Here is a 24,432-nt window from a genome sequence, read left to right on the forward strand (position 1 = left end):
TGAACAATGGGAATAAATCAGGGTCAGCACAGGAGGGGAATACCATCAGCATTGATGGTGTTAAAAAATCCCAGCAAAGACTGAAGATTTTTCAGTGTAGATGGAGGTCGCAAGTGTGCATATTTCTCCAGAAAGTGGGGGGCTAACCCCCTACCTTCATTGTTTTGCTCGATGCCCATAAAAAGCACAGCAAAATGTGTGATGTGTGATTTTGCAAAATGTAATTTGTATCCATAGTCGGCAAAGGACAGGATAATGCGGTCGACTCGGGCTAGATGTGGCATCAGTTTATTGCCGGTCAGATAAAAATCATCAACGTACGAGAACGCATCAGAGTCTACACTGTTCAACAAAGAGACAACACGTGTTGCGAAAACCCTGGGGCTATTCTTAACCAATAGGCAAACACCTACATTTTTCTGATTCCCAACGGCGCTAAATACTGTCAAGACACTGCTCTCAGGAGTCAAATTGTGACTATAGAAAACATTGGAAATATCCAGTATAGTTTTGTATTTCTTACGAATACGTTTGTTCACTAGCGCAGAGCTGTGTGTGTTTTGTACCTCAAATGTACGACAATGACTATTCAAATTTCAATAATCTAATACAATGCGATATGACCCATTGGGTTTTGATACCATAAAGAGAGGATTATTTATCGGTGATACACAGGATTCAGTCACTCCTTGATACTCCAACTGTGTTAGAATATCACAAACGGGAGCCTTAGCTTCTCGTCTGATTGGAATTAGGGCTGTGGTTGCGGCATAGACCGTAATGGAATCTCATGTGCCGGTGAATCTCTATCCCAATCCACCTGATTATGGTACCCCACCAGGGCAAGGGGCAAGAGCCAAAGTCCACTGAGATGCGTAAGCCTTTGCATGTTCTTCAGGGACATAATGCGAAAAACTCGGAAGTATCACGCCCTCCCCTCTAGAAGCTGCTAGCACAAATGGTTCTAGGCTGAATATCACCTTCAATTTGGAAGACAATTTCATAGAGTCTATCTGCGGGGGCAACTAGTGCATCTGCTGTATCTACTGTAATGAATGTATCAGTTGCTCTCGCCTCCAGACAGGGACGCAGTGCCTCCCGCACTATGGTAACCTCCCCTGCACTGTCGAGTAGAGTCAACGCCCATGTCCAATCTAGAAGTCGCGTTCTAACCGCCTGAGGCATATTTTGCTGTTAAAGAGGCAACTTCCTTCTTTTGATACGGGGGATCTAAAACGCGGCAGATCCTCTTGTTTGGCTTTGACGTCAAACTGTTGTGGTTGATCCTGCCCCTGCCCCCTGTTGTGAAGCCGGACCTTTGCCATGATCCTGCCATTCCCCACCACTGGTCTGAGATTCCAATGTGTCCTGTAAAGAACGAGTAGAGCGCTGATCAGGGACTTAAAATGTATCTGGAGTCTAAATTATTGTGGGGACATGCAAGTCACAAGTATGCTCAGAAGACTCGAGCATCGGTGAACCAGCAGGCGAACTCTGCTTCTGTTGCTGCTGCCCCTGCTTTTTATTTTCCCAATTCTTTTTAGGAAAGAACTGGCGCCAATACTTTTCAATCTGGGCTTTATGTTGAGTTTGAACTTGAACCTGTGTTTGCGTAAAAGGCTTAACTCCCACACTATTGCGCCCTATGGCCACTTCAAAACAGCCTTCAGGCATTGTGCCACCTACAAGCTTATAGCATCATCCTTAACATTCACAAGGATCATATAAGAATCAATTTTGAACACCCCCACCAGTTTCATTCCCAACTGCAGGGCCGACTCGGCCCCATGTTCATCCTGAACACGTCTTATCATGGAGGGGAGTACCGTCATTGAGGGGGTGCCGAAACACATTGAAAATATCGCTGCAAGCACTTTACCCAAGTGTTAAAATCAGCAATTTCGGGAACTAGGCCCTTAGGCAAGCACACAGTCAAAATCCTGGGCTTCTCCAGAGGTGTCGTATTAGGAAAAACAGCTTTGAGTTGCCCAAACTTTTCAGAAAGCCAATAAGGAAGCTCATCCTTATTTTGTGGACCCTTGCCCATCACAGAATTAATCATCAACGGACTGATCACCACACCACCAGGGGCATGTAGTTGCGCGACATGAACTGAATAACAGTTCTATGTATGAGTATCTAAGAAGCATGTAATACGTAAAGATCTACGATTGTAGGAGTTAAATAACGTGGGTGTGGGGTATACCCAGCCAAAACGGGCCCCATCTATCGATAACGGGCCTAATAGACCGGTGTTATTGAATGAGGAAGGGCGCCATTAAACCATATTTGGTGTTGCCAAGCCATAAGCGGAACCTCAAGAGACGGATAAGGACGATAATCCTGAGGAAGGGCAGGAGCAGTATTGCCGTGAAACAAATGATCTGTTCCATCGACTGCTGGAAAGGTGACTAAAGAATAAAATACCTCGAAGTGGTAAGCTGCATCCGCATCCACAACAAAGATAAGCGCAACACCAGATACCTTATATTGAGTCAAATATGCCCTGAGCGATGCACGGTTAGGAGGCGCTATAACAGTCGCCATAATCAAATACAGAGAATAACAACCAATCCGTGGCAGTGCAATAACAGAGTAACAAGAAAGAGAAAGACCTTTTGAAATTCAAGCTTGAAAAACCTATAAAATATCACAATGTAGGAGGCTACACTGTCACAACCATCTCCGGAAACAGAAGTGATTGTTTTGTGGACAAGCACAAGCACTACTCGCAGTCTAGCAGATAAGAACCAGACCAAACGTTGGCAGGCCATGTTGCAGGGATTCTGTACATACATAGAACTATGCGCAGGAAAACAGGACCTCTTTGAATAGGGGTTGTACCTTCCTATCACCTTAGTACCCAAAATCCCAAAACCCACTAGCCATAGTGACTCATTCGTTCTCCTACATAATCGCAAAGTTACAAATGGTTAGACAACCCAGAACACAACACTCCCGACTCTCTCATGAATTGCGGTAGCAAGCCATACCCTTTCAGTCACTCACTCGTACTTGTCCACAATAAGAATAGACAGTCACTGTAATAGTTCAAAATGTTTATTTTAACTATCGTGCTCTACAATGCAGTATACGAGCCACTACCAGCAGCAAAATGCATAAACTCAGAACAATTAGCATTTTTACAATTCCATAGAATATAAAGGGGTATGTCATAATATACAGACCGAGGAAATGGACTATAAGGCCTAACCACCCTCCCCTTGGTTTGATGAAGTTGTAATATATAAAAGAAGATCTCTGGGCTTTCTCAGCAGACCCCGTACCTTAAAATCTAGATGGAATGTTTACATCATAGCAACAGCATAGCTCTTCTCCAAGGAAAGGTCTCTCTCCAAGTGTGTGTTTGAACAACATGCATCCCCGTAATATCAAAGCACGAGTCTCCAGCAGTGCAGCTGTGTTTAGCATGTTTTGTCTAGGTGCTAGGGACGGACCAGAACAGAATAATGTTGTAAATGTGTTATCCTTCTTCCTTGTTCTTACTTCCAGAATGCTTGTACGCATTCTGTGTTCTACACTGAATATTCGGTGGGAGTAAGTTGGGAGTTGGTCAGCTGGCATTGTGACCTCTTTAGCTGCGCTCTTCAATAAATATTACTACTTACCAACAAGAGCTTGGCGTCTTCTCTTCAACAATTGTGGCGACGATGTTGACAGCAGCTGACTTCTGAAGAGCGAGAATTCAACCTCTTCAATCCAACTCCGACATCCACAGCCTCCGAGAGTCGCCCGCACATCGAATCCACACAGCGTTCCTGTTTCCTTGCATCCTCTGCAGCACACACATCTCCGCAAACTACTAATGTGCTCAGCACGAAATCGGTGAGGAGAAACGAGCCGAAATCCAAAGAAGAAGGGCCTGCTGACGTCGCTCGTCTTAACTGTAAGTGTACAAAGGCGCATGCGTACTCTTGTACGTCATCGTTGCTTTCAATAAATATTACTACTTACCAACAAGAGCTTGACGTCTTCTCTTCAACAAATAACAAGGGACATTGTTTATCAACCTTGCACATCATGTTCAGACTAAACTCCAGGAACTAGCAGAGAATGCGGAAAGCAGGCAGTTCTCATGTGAAAGGCATAAACAGAGTCTTACAAAATAAAGTCATGTAGTAACATGCGCAAAAGTAGGATCACGGCAGCAGAGCTCATGCTAAATTATCAATGTCGACAATGACCCTAATGGCCATATAAAACTCCGACCTCTTCCCACATCATACTTGCTCTACTCAAACACCTTTCCAGCCACAAATGCAAGCTTTGGCTTACAACCAATATAGGGCTAGTTAATGGAGAAACCTGGCCTGCTTAACACATCCTAGACTATCCCTATTAGGCCACAGGTTGGAATTCAAACCTTTTAAGCCCTGATTATGAGTGCCTTAAAATGGTGAAGGGTATATGCAAAACTCAGTAAATATCATTACCCTATTGCGAGGTGTTTACTGGTTGTTGCCTCAAATTGAGTTGGTCTAGGTCTCGGTCCAAGTTTAGTCATCTTTTCTCTCAAATTCTGTAATACAGCAGTACTAAAAGAACCTACTTCTGGAAATGCCAATATTCCATCATTCTTAGTGTATCTTGCCCAATTTTCTAACCATATGCAGGTATGATAGCCATATGTTGTCATCATGTATGATGCAGGCGTTTTAGGTGGAGGATGGAATTTTCCTTCTCTTGTTAATATTTCCTTATCCTTCTTAAACACGTTCTTTAATTTCTTAAACCATGTAGGTTTTTCTTTTTTCTTCTCCATAATAGAACTTGATGTTTCTGATTATTTCCTGACTTTCAAACAATTGCACACTTGTCCACAAACTACTTTGTTGCACCAACCTATCACAGCGCGGTTCACACTAACGCACCAATCAAAACAGAATACGTTCCGATTGCTTTCAACCAATGCTTACACAGTTTTTTGCTAGCGCACCAATCAGTGCTCACTCCATTCTAGTCACGTGTTCCAATCCCAGCGCGACACTTCTGATGTCAGCCCTGCTCCGGTTTCTGCAGCTTCGGCTGACACCTCCTTTACAAAATGTATTGACACACTATATTTACACCTTTATACACTAAAATCAGTTAGTAACGATACAAAACATTTCCATTCGTCTGTTTCGCTAAAACCAAAGTGATAGTTATCGCAAACTCACAAGAATTCTGTATTTCCAGTGGACAGCGCTTACCTCTTCTCTACCACAGAATTTTACTTTTACCGATAAAGTGGCACTGCCCTCTACCTTACCCTTCTCTCAAGCTCCGGTAACACTCTGCTACTCTCTTAGAGCTAAATTTTAATCAGAACACATTTGACTCCTGTGCCTAGAGCCAAGATTTTACAGGTGTCCTTCGCTATACATTCTCCACTTTTACACGCAAAATGTCCCTAATTTGTAACACACGCCGATGTTACCACTTTGAAACAGACTATGTAATGTGTGACTTACTTGCCACACTTTCCTCTTTCCAGGTGTAATACAGACTCAACATACAGACTCAACATATAATGTTAGTCATAAAAAATTATGACTAACATTATATGTTGAGTCTGTATGTTGAGTCTGTATTACGCCTGGGAAGAGGAAAGTGTGGCAAGTAAGTCACACATTACATAGTCACATCAAAACTCTATATACATTACCCTTCTAAATCTATACATTACCTGTCCTGGTTAACCTATAGCAACCATCCTCTGCTACCAAGAAAAACCTGATCCAGCCCTGCTCTTAAAACAAACCTCCAGATCATCACTATATATCCTAGGAGCTCTCACACTTCACTCGTCAGTGGGGCCCATAACACCGCGAGTTACTCATTCACACAAATCACCCTGCTCCCAAGATCAGTGAAATAACCAGAGGAAGAGCTGCTGGAATATCGGAGTGTTCTACTTCATCTATTTAATCTAAATTCTATACATTATATACATCTGAAGTTCATTAGATCTTACCATGGTTTAATTCTTGAGAAAACATTAAGACACCCCACTGTTTGGTCAATGGATCAGCTAGTAAAAGATAACTAAAGGACAACAAGACCAGCTTAATTCTCCATTTTTTTAATTTTTATTTAAAATTTCTAAATCTCCTAGCATGACCTTATTTTATTAAACCCTTAGTTCAAATTCAATTAAACATTTTATTAATTCTCCTAAAGAAAGAGCAATTTAAGTTCAAACAGTTTACATTTATTTAGCAGAAGAATTTAGAAAAATAAGTCAAAGACATATTACCAATCTTCTTCGGCAATAGAAGTCAGGGTTAAAACGGAAAAGTTCCCAAAAACAACCTCTCTATTCTTTCTCGATGTTCACCTCCCATCAGAACTCCGTCCCCATCAAAAGTTAAAGTCAAGGAAAATTTCAAAGTCTTTGCACCAAGGAAAATCGATCAGTCCGACAGCATGTCGTGGTGCGAAAAGTAGTTCAAAAGCAAGCTTTTTTTTCTCTTCTCCAAATTACCTCTTTTATACCCTTTTCCCCTAACTATCTAACTAAATTTTGAAACTTTAGGGTCTGCATTCGATTCTCATTGGTCCATTCAAGGGGAGGATGAGGATAACCTCATCTCCTCATTGTCCATGTTTTTGCCTAGACATAGCTCCAAACATAATAAGGTTCTGATTGTTCATTATCACATTTTTTCACCCTTGTCCTTTAACTTGTCACTTTCATATTCTTTCCCAGGCTCGCAACACTGACATCTTAACTTGGCACCATTCTGCTCTTCAGGCCACGCTGACCTTGACACCAGTCGCACAGGCACAGGTTGCTTGCACATCTCTCAAGCACAGTCACGCATGCGTAGAAAGATGGTTTCTTGAAGTCTGACAAACCCTCCATGTTTTACTAGGCCACATGGGCCATAACGGGAACTATCATAGAAACAAACACAAAAAAACGTTAATTTTCTAAATAAAACCCTTCTGTTTACCTCCCCAATTCTACGTTTACCCTATTAGTGGTTACCTAGCTTTCAGGACACACATATGCATTGTTTTCTTACCATTCTCCATCATTTCTGCCACAATTATACATCTAGAAAGCATTATGCAAAGCCTTTCAATAGATTATAGCATTTCCGCACTATATTAGTAAAACAGTTTCACATTATTAATGGATTACAGTTTGCAACACAAGCATATTAGTATCCTATGTGTATTTGTGTGTGTGCTTTCTATTCTACAATGGTTAATTTTAAAACCACACGATTAATACATATTACAGTTATGGGAAAGAGACTTTACGAGGGGTTATACAAAAAAAAAAATGTCACCCTTGCTCCATTATGGTAAACACCGAATATTCAGAGTATTGGTCAGAAAAATGTAGAATTACATGCAAAATTGGTGTGTTGAGCACCAAATTCCTAAGTAACAAAACGTATCTTATATTTTCTACCTAGTACATTTTGCCAAGTTTTCTCTGCCAAACTTTACCTCAGGACATCTTTTGTTCGGTGGGAGGGTGAGGTGTTTCCTGTGAAACTCTAAATTTTGATAATATTTAATTCAGGCCCAAACTCGTGATCAGGGCCTTATTGGAACAAGGATGGGATAATTTGGTTATGAAAGGCGCTTAGAAGAGAGTTTTAAGGAGAACACGTAGTCTAAGTCCCGTATGTCTTTTAAGCAAGGGATGCTTAAGTCGGGTGCGCGAGGCCCAGGTCCATACCATATTTTGAGCACAGCCAGTAATGTTTTCAATCAGTTCCGTTTATACTTACCCTACTGTCTACATATTTATGTCATGTAGCTATCCTGAAAATATGTTATCCCTGGTGCTAGTGACGAATGGGGCTAAAAACGGTCTGTGTTTCTTGGTCATAAAGTGTTACACCTCCCTTTCTGCTGTATCTGCCTCACGACAGATGAAGTAAGGACCTGCCTGCAAACCACAGTCTCAACACAGGAGCCATGTGCAGTATTCATAGCCGCAGTACTCCGCCTGGCTTTGTTTACGATTACAGGTGCTCCAGTCTAGGGCACTTTGCACTTGGATGACTGGTGCGATAGTGTCTTCAGAAAGCAGGCCTGCTGCTGCGTGCCTGAGGCCTCTCAAGCAATCCTTGACCCCTCCTCACCCAGGAAGAGTGAATACTGAGCCAAGCCCCATCCAGAGCGCTTGCAAATAAACCACGGAGCGAGCAGCATTATAGAGAACTGCATAGCAGATTGCTCCATGTGGGCCCCCTGGTGCTTTGCACCACTGCCATGCCCCAGTAAGTAACACGTGACAACAGAAGGAATCTGGGGGGCTTTTTATATTCATTGCTCAGGCCTGGGCTGATTACACAAACTTCGCCAGTCCTACCCCCGTCCACTTCTAAAAGACCCACAGCTCGGCTCATTCATGCCAGCGGCAGATTGTAGGTGAGTGGCCAAGAGGTGGAGGTGGGAAGGAAATGGGAGGGGGATAGGAAGTTAAACGGGCACCTGTATCCTGTGAAAGAACACATAAAGAATGGTCAATTTTAGCGTGGGCTGAATCGCTGGAGCAGGTCAGAGGAGACTGCTGCTTGGTCTGTATGCAGACCAGGGCCGGCGCTAGGCATGGGCAGCGTGGGCGGCTGCACAGGGCCTCGCCCTCAGCCCACCAGCATGGGGCCACGCACTGGTGATGTGCCCTGTTGTTTCCCTGGCGATCTATCACAAAGAAAGGTGTCGCCTGCAATTAAGGTCCATTGGAAGGGGCCCCCTCCCTGGGCCTCTCATGGATGGTGTCAGGAGGCATAGGGGAGGGAGACGGAGATGCTCCCTCAATTGCAAGGAGACCATTCACAGACACTGAGGGGGGCCCATTGTCCAGCATTTTGTCTGTGAATGGTCTCCTTGCAAGGGGCCACTTATGTAAATTAGAGGGGGCCTCGCACGTTCCGTTTTAGCCCAGGGCCTCGCAAATCCTAGAACTGGCCCTGATGCAGACAGCTCCATTTGCACCTCTGAAGGTCGGCGCCCTCGGGGTGGGTCCAGCTCGACAATGCTAAAAGCCGGCTCTGATATGGAATAATAATACGCTGAATCTGTATAGTTTTCTTTCTTAATGAATATATGCATATCATATCAAATTGCAATTGTAATCAAAGTGTCATCTCTTTTGTATCAACTTGTATTAAAATTTAAAACTAGCTAGATAATGGCACGTACTGTGCAGCATAATTGCTTGAAATGACAAAAGATGTCTTTTTGTCCTTGCTGCATACATTGGTACTCCACTGCCTCATAATCCCGGCGGCCCCAGTGGAAAGAATTGTGCACTCCTGTGCTAAGAGGTTCCTTGCAGGATTACAAAGCCACTGCGGTCCTCGCTCACCTCCCTCAGAGCCTGTTTAGACACGGTCACAGCTCCAACTGCAGCAGAAGAGGACTTCTACAGTTCTCACATCACCATTCGTGTTAGGATTTTACCATCCAGCCACTAGGCGGCGCTCACAAAGGCCCTCTGGACTGCTGCCTTTATCCCTGAATATGATGTTATACATATCTTTACCTTGCATTGTCAGAAACACTTCATATTCCAGTCCGGAATTCCCCACTACCATCATCCCTTTAGTCGTTCATGACTCCAAACTCTCCCCAGATCACGCGATGGTGGTGGTGCTCTATTCTCTACCTTGATTTCTGGATCCCACTTCCTTTCTGGCCTCTTTACACCTGCATTCTGGACTTCTCGTTTCATTGGCTTTGACCCGTACTCCGTTCCTGACCTTGTTTCCTTTCCTGTGTCTGCTGGTTTCCCTGGTGTTCCCCTTTCCAAGACCTGGTTCTGCCTTCCCTTCATAGTTCCCGATTCCTAGAACCTGGCTGATGTCTTGCACCTGGCTCTCTCCCCGCACCTGTGCTCCTCCTCTGGGGCTCCTGCTATTTCTTCCTGACGACCCCAGAGGGCAGTGGCTCGCAACCAGTTGCGGCTCCTCGAGGGAGTGCTGCGGGGAAGGATCAGGGTGGGGGGTAGTAAACTCCGGCATACGGCCGAACTGAGTTAAGTACATTAATAAATAAATAAAACAAATTACATTGTAAAATGTTATTAAAACATTAAATAAAGATAATAAACGTTGAAAAGGATTAAGGTGGGTTTAATAAACCTCATCCACGAACAGCCAAGAGTAACTGACAAAGATCAGGATTCTTATTAGGAATCCATGTACAGGGTTCTGAGAGCTAAGAACATTAGCAAAGACACACAAGTCTTAAAAGGAAAGGAGAGAGAATATCACACATCTCCCTTCCTTACATCATAACAAGTAAAGGAAAAAAAAGAACAATTTTCATAAAATGAAACTCCAATAAAACAAATAATATAATCCTAGAATAGGGCAGAAAAGTTCACGCAAAGCAACAACAAAATAGCAATAAATAAATGCAGTCAAAAGCAATACAAAAGGATCAGAAGCATTTTGAATTCCATGTGAGATAACAACAGGAAAAAATGATCAAACATAGTCTTTCAAATAGCAAGGAGCTCTGCGAGTTCTTTGGCTCCTCTTGTAAGAAGGCAAGGACCTGTCAAGAGAACAGTTAGAAGCAAGATGAAAGTTGCCACACGAGCCATTATTGTAGACAGTCATCAGAAAGAGACAATTTGGGATTAACAACAACCACACGACTCTTATTCCAGATTCTCCCATCTTCCGTCTTAATAGCATTCTTAAAAATCTTAACAACAGCTCTAATGTCAGTGTATTTCGACCACGGTTTGCGTCCTACCGGAGTCTTTATTTTTACAAAATCACCCACGTTGACCTCCTGATAACCCACACATTTTTTTTTATCAAAATATGCCTTACGAGCGGTTTGTTTAACTAACTCTCTAGTTCTCCATTCCCCAATGTCATTACAAACCAAACCTTTATTCAAATACATCCATCCAGGGCACCACAAGGTATTAGGAACCCTCCCTTTGAACAACTCAAATGGAGACCTCCCAGTGGAAGAATGAGGGGCAAAATGATAGGTATTAATCATGTCTTGAAGAGTTGTCTTCCAATTCAAACCAGAAGACCGAGCTAGCTGAATTGACTCTTTTAGAGTCTTGTTGACTCTTTCAACAGCACCATTAGTTTCCGGATGATATAGGGAACACCTTTAATGAACAACTCCACATTTTTTTAAAAATTCGGCAAACCTGGAGGAACAGAATTGTGGTCCATTGTCAGATAACAAGCTATTAGGAAAACTTTCTTTATTAAACACATCCTCTAAAAACTTAATGATAGAATCATAAGTAATTTCCCTGACTGCACAAACTTCAATCCATCTAGAGAAAAGATCAATTAGAACAATAAGGTAAGGAGTATCAGAAACTCCAGACAAAGGACCCAAAATGTCAATTGCAACTTCATCCCAGGGATGACTTGGCAAAACCCTCTTAACCATAGGCATTTGTTTTGTATTTAAAATGTTGTCACTAGAACAGCATTCAGCACAATCCATGACCATCCTCGTTATTTCTAAGTCTATGCCAGGCCACCAGAATTGCATACGTAGGATCTCTTTAGTTTTCACTATGCCTAAGTGACTGCAATGGGCATGAGACAACATTTTTTTTCTCAGAGTGCTGGGGGGAACAAGTTTAGTACCCCGAGTTAATAAACCTTCACTCACAGAAAGTTCATCCGAAACCAACAACCAAGGCTTAACCAAACGAGTATTCTCCTTTAAGGAAAGAATAACTTTGCAGATCTCCTCATCTTTCTCTAACTCCGTCCTCCATTCTGATTCATCTATTGCACCATCAGTCACCTCACACACATTTGTGTATTCATCCAACTCACAGAAATCATCGGTTTCAAAATTCTCAGTATCAACCAACCTAGATAAACAATCAGCTGACTTATTAGCTACCCCAGGAATATATTGAACTTCAAACTCATATTCCTGTAAGGAAACAATCCACTTTCTAATTTTCGAAGATATGACGTCTAAACCTTTTTTAGAAAAAACCTCTCTTAAAGGCTTGTGATCAGACAGAATACAAACTTTCGTACCCCAAATCAGATTTTTGCATTTTCTCAAAGCCCAGTAAATTGCAAGAGACTCCTTCTCAATTACAGAGTAATTACACTCCTATCCCTTTAGGCAACGAGAAGAACAACAAATCAGGGAATCTTTCCCATTTCTCTTCTGAACAAGCACAGCTCCTAGACCTTTATCACTCGCATCCGTAAATAAGACAGTGGGAAGGCCTGGTACAAATGCATGAAGAGAAGGAGCTTTATTTAATTCTTTCTTAATACGTATAAATTCACTCCTGCATTCTGTCGACCACTCGAAAACAACATTCTTTGCAGTCAACCTTCTTAGATTATGAGTCTTGTCTGCAAAGTTTGCAATAAATTTGCCATAAAATTCAACTATCCCTAGAAACGAGAGAAGTTCCTCTTTACAAGAAGGTTCCTTCACTTTGTCAATAGACTCTACCAAGTCTTTCTTTGGAAAAACACCATTACCAGTGATACAGTGCCCCAAATAGTTAACTTCCTGTACCCTGAATTTGCATTTAGACCTTTTAAGAGACATTCCTGCCCCATCTAAACATTTCAAAACGGCACATACACGACTATCATGTTCAAGAATGTTACTACCATAAATCAATAAATCATCCTGATAACACTTAACACCAATCAACCCTCTTAAAATCTTTGACATGATACGTTGAAATACCGAGGCCGCAGAAACAAGACCAAAAGGCATTCTTTTAAATTTAAAGGTACCCATAGGTGTAATGAATGCAGTCAGATCTTAGGAGGAATTGTCTAGCTCCACTTGATGGTAAGCGGAAGCTAAGTCAAGAGTAGTGAAGTATTTTGCACCTTCCAAAGTGCCAACCATCTCATCTATGTTGGGAAGAGGAAATCTATCTACCACACCTTCTTTATTTAGTGCGCTCAGTCCCACGCGTGTTCTATCTCATTAAATTAAATCTTATATCTATATATATTTTCCTTAGTCCCGATTTTTTAAAATGTACCTCCCGCTCTCCTCACCATACTCTGAAGTCAATTTCTGCCGCTGTGAAGTCAAAGCTTCGCTTCTTACCAGACGAAACTGCCACTGGAGGAGAGACAAGGTCGGTTTTCTTTTCTTTGTTGCTGTGTTGAGGTCGTTTCCGATCATCGCCAATAAAATGTTGTTATTAAAACATTAAATAAAGATAATAAACGTTGAAAAGGATTAAGGTGGGTTTAATAAACCTCATCCACGAACAGCCAAGAGTAACTGACAAAGATCAGGATTCTTATTAGGAATCCATGTACAGGGTTCTGAGAGCTAAGAACATTAGCAAAGACACACAAGTCTTAAAGGGAAAGGAGAGAGAATATCACACATGGCACGCGCTGCAACCCAATTCGCAGTGCAGCGTGCGCATTGTAATTTGTTTTATTTATTTATTTATGTTCTTAACTCGGTTCGGCCGTATGTCGGAGTTTATTACCCCCTACTCTGCCCCACAACACTCCCTCGAGGAGCTGCGACTGCTCGCAACGGAATCTGCTACATTTTCTCCTTGTTCTCTGAGTGATCCTCTAGCTATATTCCAGGCTTGCCTTTGGTTTCAGTTTTCCTTGTTGTCTGAGTCTAAGTTCCTGTTCTGATTAGTTATTTGTCTCTGTTGCCTCTTTCTTGTTTATCCTGCCTCTTTGTTTCCCTTTTTGCCTTGACCCTGATTCTCAATCCACACATCCAGACCTGTCTTATATATATGCAGACTCCTTGTCCTGTATTCCTACATTTCTGTCCTGGCTGCATATTCCTGTCTTGTTGTCCGAATTTCAGTATACACAATATTGTGTATTCCAGTCCGGTGCCGGATCCTTATTCCAGTCAAGGTTTTCTAGAGCCCAGTTCCTGCGATCCTTCTCCTGTTCTCCCTTTTCTTCATGTGTGGTTTTATTAAATCCTGACTTTCATTGCTTCCAATTATGCCAGTTAGATTGCAATGCTTGTGCCTTTGGCACAGAGAACCATAGGAGCTGCTGGGTGTCTCCCTGAACTCTGTGAAATTAATCTTCTCCTTGCTTTCTTGTAAGATCTTTTTCTCATCACAGAGAGATCACTTCCAAAGAGCAGACAAACTATAAATTATGACACTTTATCTATTGTTTCCCTCGTTTTACCTTCCTGTTTGTACTTGTAATATCTTGATAGTTTACCTTGCAGACTTCCTGTTCCCAATTCACAGCCTGTTCCGATCAGCTTCTGCTCGGTTTCCCTCCAAGAATGCAGGTATTATGTTCATATGTGGCCCCTTTTCTAATAAAACGTTGTTCCTGCATAGTTCAACCCCCCCACCCCACCCTTTCTTCGCCTTGTCCTAAAATCAGATAGTGTTCCTGACAGTCTGTCCCGAACTAGGTAGACCCCTGACAATTCGTCAGGTGCAACAGCTCTTTTCTCTTGTGACACACTGTTTGCTACCTCTCGCATTTTGTTTGTTTTTGATACTTGCACAAGAGCCACCATTGCCTACGTAACGTTTGTTCTTGTGCTTGAGTGTCTGCCATATATTGCAGTATTATACCTCTAATTGTACTTTGTTTTCTCTTGTAACCTGCACACATGTCACGTTTCCTCATGTAATGCACCGTTTGCAACCTCATGTAATCTGTTTGCTCACAATTGTCACTTTTGCCTCATGTAACTTAACGTTTGCTTTTGTAATTTGTAATTTTCTCCTCATGTATCACTACTGTTCCTATTGTGAAGCGCTCTCACGCCTTCGGGTAAAGTCCGCGCTCTATAGAAACCCATAAATAAATACAAATAATAAAATAAACTTCAATTCGCTAAAACATTAACTGCTGATGCGGTAAGAGCTGCGGCTACCACCCCACCAGCCGCAACATGAGGCATGCACGACAGTCCTCATTTCAAGTCTAGCAGCATGAGACCAAGTCACACACCACAGTACCACCTGCAGGTTGACTTAGGAATTGCAGTGTTTACCGAACCACTAGTAGACTGAATGGAGACTGCAGGCCCAAGAACACCAGCTGTAGGTTGAGCCAGGAAGAGCATCTCTCATAGCCTCTCCTATAAGGTGCCGCAGTTAAAGCAGCTCTTGCAAGCACTCATACAGGAAGCGCTGAGGGTGCAGTTTCTTTGAAATGAGGGTCAGTTGGATGTTGTTTATTCTCTTTTAGCTGCTTGGATATCTTGAACTCACACACCCTGTGTTTCCTTCATACCCTCTCCCCAGGACCGAATGACCTTCATCATCAGTGAAGTGGATGAGCTGAACGAGCAGTCAGAAGGAAGTGGCGACAGTGATTCAGGTTGGTGAGTGATCTCCTGTCACCATCATCTATCCACCCTGAATCATAGCTGCACTCACTATCTCACCACCAATAGTTCCTTCCTCAGTGAAGTTGCACTCATCCTCTCACTATCATGTGCCCTCTCACACTGAGCATGCTCTCATCCTTCTACAGCCCATACGTCATGTGTCCACCCGTAGTACAGCTGCACTCACCATTTCACTATCATCATGGGTCCCTCCTGTAGTGAAGCCACACAGACCTGTTCCTTCTCATGCATCCCTCCCACGGTGAACACTGTCATATGATCATTCATAACTATGGCTATACTCACTGTCACTTGGCCTTTGCTCAGTCAAGTTGTACTCATTCTCTCACTATTTTGGGTCCCTCACCTAGTGATATTGTACTCACCTTGTTACTATGATGGGATCCTTCCATGGTGAACACGGTGTCTGCCCTGCAGCATGGCTACACTCACTGTCACATGTCCCTCTTACAGTGAAGCTGCACTCACCATCTTGTTATCATGGGTCGGGTATACAGTGAAGGTGCAGCCACTCTCTTTCCAGCTGCATTCACCTTCTCACTGTTCTCTGCCCCTACCTCAGTGAAGCTGCACTGATCCTTTCACTATCATGGGTCCCTCACCCAGTGAAGCTGCACTCACCCTGTCACTATCATGGGTCCCGCACTCAGTGAAGCTGCACTGATCCTTTCACTATCATGGGTCCCTCACTCAGTGAAGCTGCACTGATCCTTTCACTATCATGGGTCCCTCACTCAGTGAAGGTGCACTCACCCTGTCACTATCATGGGTTCCTCACTCAGTGAAGCTGCACTCACCCTTTCGCTATCATGGGTTCCTCACTCAGTGAAGCTGCACTCACCCTGTCACTGTCATGGGTCCCTGACGCATTGAAGCTGTACTCATCCTTTCACTAACATGGGTCCCTGACTCAGTGAAGCTGCACTCACCATCTTGTTATCATGGGTCGGGTATACAGTGACGGTGCAGCCACTCTCTTTCCAGCTGCATTCACCTTCTCACTGTTATCTGCACCTCCCTCAGTGAAGCTGCACTCACCCTGTCACTGTCATGGGTTTCTGACGCATTGAAGCTGCACTCATCCTTTCACTAACATGGGTGCCTGACTCATTGAAGCTGTACTCACCCTTTCACTATCATTGGTCCCTCACTCAGTGAAGGTGCACTCACCCTGTCACTATCATGGGTCCCTCACTCAGCGAAGATGCACTCACCATCTCACTATCATGGGTCCCACACTCCGTGAAGCTGCACTTACTCTTTCGCTATCATGGGTCCCTCACTCAGTGAAGCTGCACTCACCCTGTTACTGTCATGGGTCCCTGACTCATTGAAGCTGCACTCACCCTTTCACTATCATGGGTCCCTCACTCAGTGAAGCTGCACTCACAATCTTACTAGAATGGGTTCCAGACTCAGTGACGCTGCACTCACCCTTTCGCTATCATGGGTCTCTCACTCAGTGAATCTGCACTTACCCTCTCACTATCATGGGTCCCTCACTCATTGAAGCTGACTCATCTTGTCACTATCATGGGTTCCTCACTCAGTGAAGCTGCACTCACCCTGTCACTATCATTGGTCCCTCACTTAGTGAAGGTGCACTCACCCTTTCACTATCATTGGTCCCTCACTCAGTGAAGGTGTACTCACCCTTTCACTATCATGGGTCCCTCACTCAATGAAGCTGCACTCACCCTGTCACTATCATGGGTTCCTCACTCAGTGAAGCTGCACTCACCCTTTCGCTATCATGGGTCCCTCACTCAGTGAAGCTGCACTCACCCTGTCACTGTCATGGATCCCTGACGCATTGAAGCTGCACTCATCCTTTCACTAACATGGGTCCCTGACTCAGTGAAGCTGCACTCACCATCTTGTTATCATGGGTCGGGTATACAGTGATGGTGCATCCACTCTCTTTCCAGCTGCATTCACCTTCTCACTGTTATCTGCACCTCACTCAGTGAAGCTGCACTCACCCTGTTACTGTCATGGGCCCCTGACGCATTGAAGCTGCACTCACCCTTTCACTATCATGGGTCCCTCACTCAGTGAAGCTGCACTCACAATCTTACTAGAATGAGTCCCAGAATCAGTGACGCTGCACTCACCCTTTCGCTATCATGGGTCCCTCACTCAGTGAATCTGCACTTACCCTCTCACTGTCATGGGTCCCTCACTCAGTGAAGCTGACTCATCTTGTCACTATCATGGGTTCCTCACTCAGTGAAGCTGCACTCACCCTTTCACTATCATGGGTCCTTGCCTAAGTGAAGCTGCACTCACCCTGTCACTATCATTGGTCCCTCACTTAGTGAAGGTGCACTCACCCTTTCACTATCATTGGTCCCTCACTCAGTGAAGGTGCACTCACCCTTTCACTATCATGGGTCCCTCACTCAGTGAAGCTGCACTCACCCTGTCACTATCATGGGTTCCTCACTCAGTGAAGCTGCACTCACCCTTTCGCTATCATGGGTCCCTCACTCAGTGAAGCTGCACTCACCCTGTCACTGTCATGGGTCCCTGACGCATTGAAGCTGCACTCATCCTTTCACTAACATGGGTCCCTGACTCAGTGAAGCTGCACTCACCATCTTGTTATCATGGGTCGGGTATACAGTGACGGTGCAGCCACTCTCTTTCCAGCTGCATTCACCTTCTCACTGTTATCTGCACCTCACTCAGTGAAGCTGCACTCACCCTGTTACTGTCATGGGTCCCTCACTCATTGAAGCTGCACTCACCCTTTCACTATCATGGGTCCCTCACTCAGTGAAGCTGCACTCACAATCTTACTAGAATGAGTCCCAGAATCAGTGACGCTGCACTCACCCTTTCGCTATCATGGGTCCCTCACTCAGTGAATCTGCACTTACCCTCTCACTATCATGGGTCCCTCACTCAGTGAAGCTGACTCACCTTGTCACTATCATGGGTTCCTCACTCATTGAAGCTGCACTCACCCTTTCACTATCATGGGTCCTTGCCTCAGTGAAGCTGCACTCACCCTGTCACTATCATTGGTCCCTCACTCAGTGAAGGTGCACTCACCCTTTCACTATCATTGGTCCCTCACTCAGTGAAGGTGCACTCACCCTTTCACTATCATGGCTCCCTCACTCAGTGAAGCTGCACTCACCCTGTCACTATCATGCGTTCCTCACTCAGTGAATCTGCACTCACCCTTTCGCTATCATGGGTCCCTCACTCAGTGAAGCTGCACTCAACCTGTCACTATTATGGGTCCTTCACTCAGTAAAACTGCACTTGCAATCTTGCTATCAAGGGTCCCAGACTCAGTGATGCTGCACTCACAATCTTACTATAATGGGTCCCAGACTCAGTGAAGCTGCACTCACCCTGTCACTATCATGGGTCCCTCACTCAGTGAAGCTGCACTTGCAATCTTACTATCATGGGTCCCAGACTCAGTGATGCTGCACTCACAATCTTTCTATAATGGGTCCCAGACTCAGTGACGCTGCACTCACCCTTTCACTATCATGGGTCCCTCACTCAGTGAAGCTGCACTCATCCTGTCACTATCATGGGTCCCTCACTCAGTGAAGCTGCACTTACCCTGTTACTATCATGGGTCCCTCACTCAGCCAAGTTGCACTCACCATCTTACTATCACGGGTCCCAGACTCAGTGAAGCTGCACTTACCCTCTCGCTATCATGGGTCCCTCACTCAGTGAAGCTGACTCACAATCTTACTATAATGGGTCCCAGACCCAGTAACGCTGCACTCACCCTTTCACTATCATGAGTCCCTCACTCAGTGAAGCTGCACTCACCCTTTCACTATCATGGGTCCCTCACTCAGTGAAGCTGCACTCACCCTGTCACTATCATGGGTCCCTCACTCAGTGAAGCTGCACTCACCCTTTCGCTTTCATGGGTCCCTCACTCAGTGAAGCTGTACTCACCCTTTCACTATCATGGGTCTCTCACTCAGTGAAGCTGCACTCACAATCTTACTAGAATGGGTCCCAGACTCAGTGAATCTGCACTCACCCTTTCGCTATCATGGGTCCCTCACTCAGTGAAGCTGCACTTACCCTCTCACTATCATGGGTTCCTCACTCAGTGACGCTGCACTCACCCTTTCGCTATCATGGGTCCCTCACTCAGTGAAGCTGCACTCACCCTGTCACTATCATGGGTTCCTCACTCAGTGACGCTGCACTCACCCTTTCGCTATCATGGGTCCCTCACTCAGTGAAGCTGCACTTACCCTGTTACTATCATGGGTCCCTCACTCAGCGAAGATGCACTCACCATCTTACTATCATGGGTCCCTCACTCAGTAAAGCTGCACTTACCCTGTTACTATCATGAGTCCCTTACTCAGTGAAGCTGCACTTACCCTCTCGCTATCATGGGTCCCTCACTCAGTGAAGCTGCACTCACCCTCTATCATGGGCCCTTCGCTCAGTGACGCTGCGGTCAGGCGGATATATGACGTTACAACGCATACTTTTACCACGCATACCATTACAACGCGGTATTTACAACGCATACCGTTACAACGCATTGAGCTTAGAGGTGCTGGATAGTGGTAAGTATAATTTTATATTCCAACTCCAGTCCCCGTGGACAACTAGGGAAGGTGTTGGATATAAAATTATACTTATTCCCTATCCTAGAGCGCCCCCCAGCGCAATGCGTTGTAATGGTATGCGTGGTAATGCCTGCGTTGTAGTGGTAGTGCGTGGTAAAAACTTCGTTGTAAACGTTGTATACCGGTCAGGGGCATAGCTTCAGGGAGGTGTTTGGGGTGTTACGCCCCCGATAAATGCATCTGTAGTAAATAGTTGGGTACACATGCTTTAAGTCGAGTATGGTGTGGTGTTTGTCGCATTTCACTTGGTATACATCGTTTAGCACGCATTTGTTACACCGCACTACCATTACAACACAGGCATTACCACGCATACCATTACAACGCATTGCGCTGGGGGGCGCTCTAGGATAGGGAATAAGTTTAATTTTATATCCAACACCTTCCCTAGTGTCCACGGGGACTGGAGTTGGAATATAAAATTATACTTACCACTATCCAGCACCTCAAAGCGCTATGCGTTGTAACGGTATTTGTTGTAAATACCGCGTTGTAAAGGTATGCGTGGTAATAGTATGCGTGCTAACGTCATACATCCATTTCACTTGGGTTTTTACATAAACATGCAGAAAAAAACACACACACTCTTGTCTCGCATTTAAAGTTTTAAGTACCCCTCAGGATCCGCACTCCTCTCCCGTCCTACCGTTCCTTTCCATCTAATACTCAGGGATAGCAATTAGTGTTAAATGTATTGTAACATAGCAGCAGCTCACTAACATTGTTGCAAATAATCTCAGCGACAAACTGCTATTTCTCATATGTGATGTCCTGTTTAGATCTAAAGGGAACTTTTATATGGAGGTTGCATGGTGTTGAAAAACAAACAACGTTTGTCTGCAAAATGTCTGCAATAGACTCCTACACATCAATTGTATTATTAAAAATAAATTAGAGCAAAATGGAATTTAAAACAATCTGTGTTTAAGAATCATCCATGGTCATCAGGGCAGGACTGTGTGGAGAAAAGGGCTGATGTATCAGCGGGCCCTCTGAAAGTCGGGGGCCCTGGGCCAGAGACCACTTTGCCCATGCCTTAAAACCTCCCTGGCTCTCACTATTATGAGACTCTGATGAATACAGTAGTACTCACCCTCACCGCCTCTCTCTGCTCCCCCCTCCCTCCCTCTCTCAACCTTTCACTATCACGGGTCTCTCTCTCTGCGAAGCTATACTACAGTGAACTTCATCTCATCTCCAGGTTCATTCCCTAGAAGCTACGATTGTGTGAGTATGGATCGGGTATAGATTCACATATCTTGTATACTCTTGCCATCTAGTGGTTCGATGTGGAATAAGTTAAAAAAAATCAAACAAGTTGCAGAGATCAAGGGCCCGATGTAGGTCGGTCGGTAACGGCCGAAAATCGGTATTTTCGGCCGTTACCGATCGGTATACATGATTTGACATGTAGGTGCACTATTTTACCGAATCGGTAACTTTACCGATTCGGTAAAGTTACCGATTCTGTAAAATACAGAATCGGTAACTTTACCGATTCGGTAAAGTTACCGAATCGGTAAAATACCGATTCGGTAGTTTTACCGATTCGGAGCCACCCATATGTAGGTGGGACTCTTCAGAGTCCCAGGAGCCTTAACGAATCGGTATTTTACCATCAAATCCTATTTGATGGTAAAATAACGATTCCGGTGTGCATGCACATGTGTGCATGCACACCTATGCCATGTGACAGGCAGACCTGCCCTTAGGGCAGGTATGCCTGCCACATGGCACCCGTGCCTGTTTTGGGGGTGCCAGAGGGTGTCAAAGTGACACCCCCTGCACCCTTGAGAAATTCGGTATTTACCGATTCGGTAAATACCGAATCGGTAATGTCCATTCATTCCTATGGGCTTCAAAGCCCATAGGAATGAATGGGCATTACCGATTCGGTATTTACCGAATCGGTAAATACCGAATTCATTAGATTCGGTATTCCAGCACATCTGGAATACCTACATATCGGACCCATTGATTTACCGATTTTAAATTACCGAATCGGTAAAATTCGGTAATTTAAAATCGGTAAATCAATTTTACCTACATCGGGCCCCAAGAGAGGGAGATTATTTTTACCAAAACGTAGAATTCCGCTGATAGAAAGAAGTACTCGTCTGAACGGGTAATATATTAAAAAAACAAAAAAAACATTTTCAGTCCATAAGCATTACTAGGTTTAATACTGGTAATGTCATCAGAAATTTTACACACTGAGATTCCCAAAATGGGGAGTTGTACACAGGGCTTTAAGTGGGATGAAAAAACCGAGGGGTCTCTCAAAGGGACGTGGCCAATGTAATTAAGGGCGTGGCTTAAAAACACATAAGCTAAAAATCTGTGCTTGGCATAGTGTGCCGCCCGACTTGTATTTTGCTGTTTCTGTCATTGCATCCAGGCATATGATACAATAAGTAACACCATACCTACAAGTCAGGACTATTGGCTTTGTCAATGGTTGTTAGTTGCATAAGATAAATAAGCAACAACTATGGCTGGTATATAATATTGAAAAAGCTTCCGCTTGATGCCCTGGTGACACCACGGCAATGTTGCTGCTCCTGAGTTTCAAAAAGAGAAGGGCAATCCAGATAAAAAATTACTCTCTTTAAAGGATTTCCCTTCCCCTACAATGCTCACCTGGCATGACATCATGCCGTAACTTCGCCACTAGTGAGAAGTGAGCAGTGTGAAAACATACACATCCATGTGCCTGCAGACACTGCAGTCCGGAAAAAAACGGACCGTCTGTGCCAGGGCACAAAATAGAGCCTGACAGAGACCCATTTTGAGGCCCCCTTTAAAAAACTGCCGGGGCTCAGGACCGATGAGACTCGGTCCACTTAAAGCCCTGGTTGTACATGCTGTCCAAGTCCTTAGCGTGGGAAGCCAGTACAGAAGTGCATTTTTACATTTTCTCTTTTTTTTCCACCTACACCTGAAGAGGTTTTGAATGTTCCATTCCCTTTCCCTCCCTGGACAGGTATTTTCTCGAGTCCTTTACTGTGTCACATCTCCAACCGGAAGTTAATGTTTTAAGCAGAGGCCTCTCTTATGTCCCTACTGCCCCACCCAACAAATTCCTTTTGAAAACTGAATTATATCGGTTCTTCCGAAAAATCAGACTCAAATATTTTTTTCGGAACCAAATAATTCGACCACGGAGTTCAACTACAGGTCTTAAAGAACCTTCAACCTTTTTTCCACCCACGTACGCCATGAGCCATAAGATACTGACTTTTGAGGAAATAGTGACATCTGCAATCGATCAAGTTTTGGATGAACGGAAATTTGTCAGACTGAACCTGCCTAATATGGAGAAGAAAGCCCTCACAAACTTGAGTACAAAAAAAGAAGTAGTCATCAAGCCCGCCGACAAAGGCGGAGCTATTGTCATCCAAGATTTGAATAAATACAAGGAAGAGATTCTCAGACAACTGTCCGATGGAGAAAGTTATCAGTTACTCACCACCGATCCCTCACGGGAACTTGCCATCACCATCTTGGCAGCGACCCAGAAAGGACTGGACGCTGGCTTTCTCAGTGAGCAGGAATTCAAGTTCCTTAATCCTAAATTTCCCAGACTTGCCACTATATATACCTTACCCAAGGTACATAAGAACTTAACCAGTCCTCCTGGCCGTCCCATTGTGTCTGGCTGCGGTTCCATGTTAGAACCTTTGTGTCAATATGTTGACTTTTTCCTTAAACCAATAGCTTTAAGTACCCAAACATACCTTCAAGATACAACTCAAACAATAAATCTTATTGATGATAGACCATTTGACCCAACTAGCGAACTTTTGGTGACATGCGACATTGTTTCGCTTTATACAAGTATTCCACAACTTGATGCCTTGGAAGTGATGAGACTTGTTTTGGAGAAACGACCAGCGCCTGTCCAGGTTCCTACTGATTTTATAATTGATCTGCTCAGTATTGCCATGCGTAAGAACTTCTTTATTTTCCAAGATAAGTTCTACCTGCAGACCAAAGGGGTAGCCATGGGGGCTACTTTTGCTCCGAATCTGGCGATCATTTATATGGATAACTTTGAGCAGCAACATATTTTTTCTATAAACAACCCTTTCCATGACAGTCTGACATTATGGGTCAGATACATAGACGATGTCCTGTGCATCTGGAAAGGTAGCAAGTCACGTCTTCTAGATTTCCACACATGGTTGAACTCAAGAAATTCCCATATACAATTTACAATGGATTCCAGCAATGTCCAGATCCCTTTCTTGGATATTTCTATCTATGTGGAGCAGGATCACCTTTTGACCACCCTATTTAGGAAACCCACAGAACGTAACTCTCTGTTACAATATGGGAGCCACCACCCCCGAGGCCTCAAGGATAATCTTCCTATTGGCCAATTCCTCAGGATAAGAAGAAATTGTTCCACACGTGAGAATTATTTAAAAGAATCTGAAATCCTGAGTGATCGTCTCATTTCACGTGG

At 44.1% G+C, this 24,432-nt stretch overlaps 1 protein-coding gene across 3 annotated transcripts in view; it reads left to right on the plus strand.

The window, feature by feature from the left end:
- The window catches only part of LOC147712541 (inositol 1,4,5-triphosphate receptor associated 2-like), a 420,289-nt gene that overhangs the window by 170,667 nt on the left and 225,190 nt on the right, over positions 1-24,432 (plus strand). For all 3 annotated transcript variants that reach the window (XM_086923244.1, XM_086923246.1, XM_086923245.1), the window contains exon 3: positions 15,227-15,302. In XM_086923244.1, the coding sequence (XP_086779370.1) occupies positions 15,227-15,302 (76 nt within the window). The remainder of the gene's footprint in view (positions 1-15,226; positions 15,303-24,432) is intronic.

Source organism: Lissotriton vulgaris, chromosome 5, assembly GCF_964263255.1.
Source record: "Lissotriton vulgaris chromosome 5, aLisVul1.2, whole genome shotgun sequence".
NCBI classification, from domain to species: domain Eukaryota; kingdom Metazoa; phylum Chordata; class Amphibia; order Caudata; family Salamandridae; genus Lissotriton; species Lissotriton vulgaris.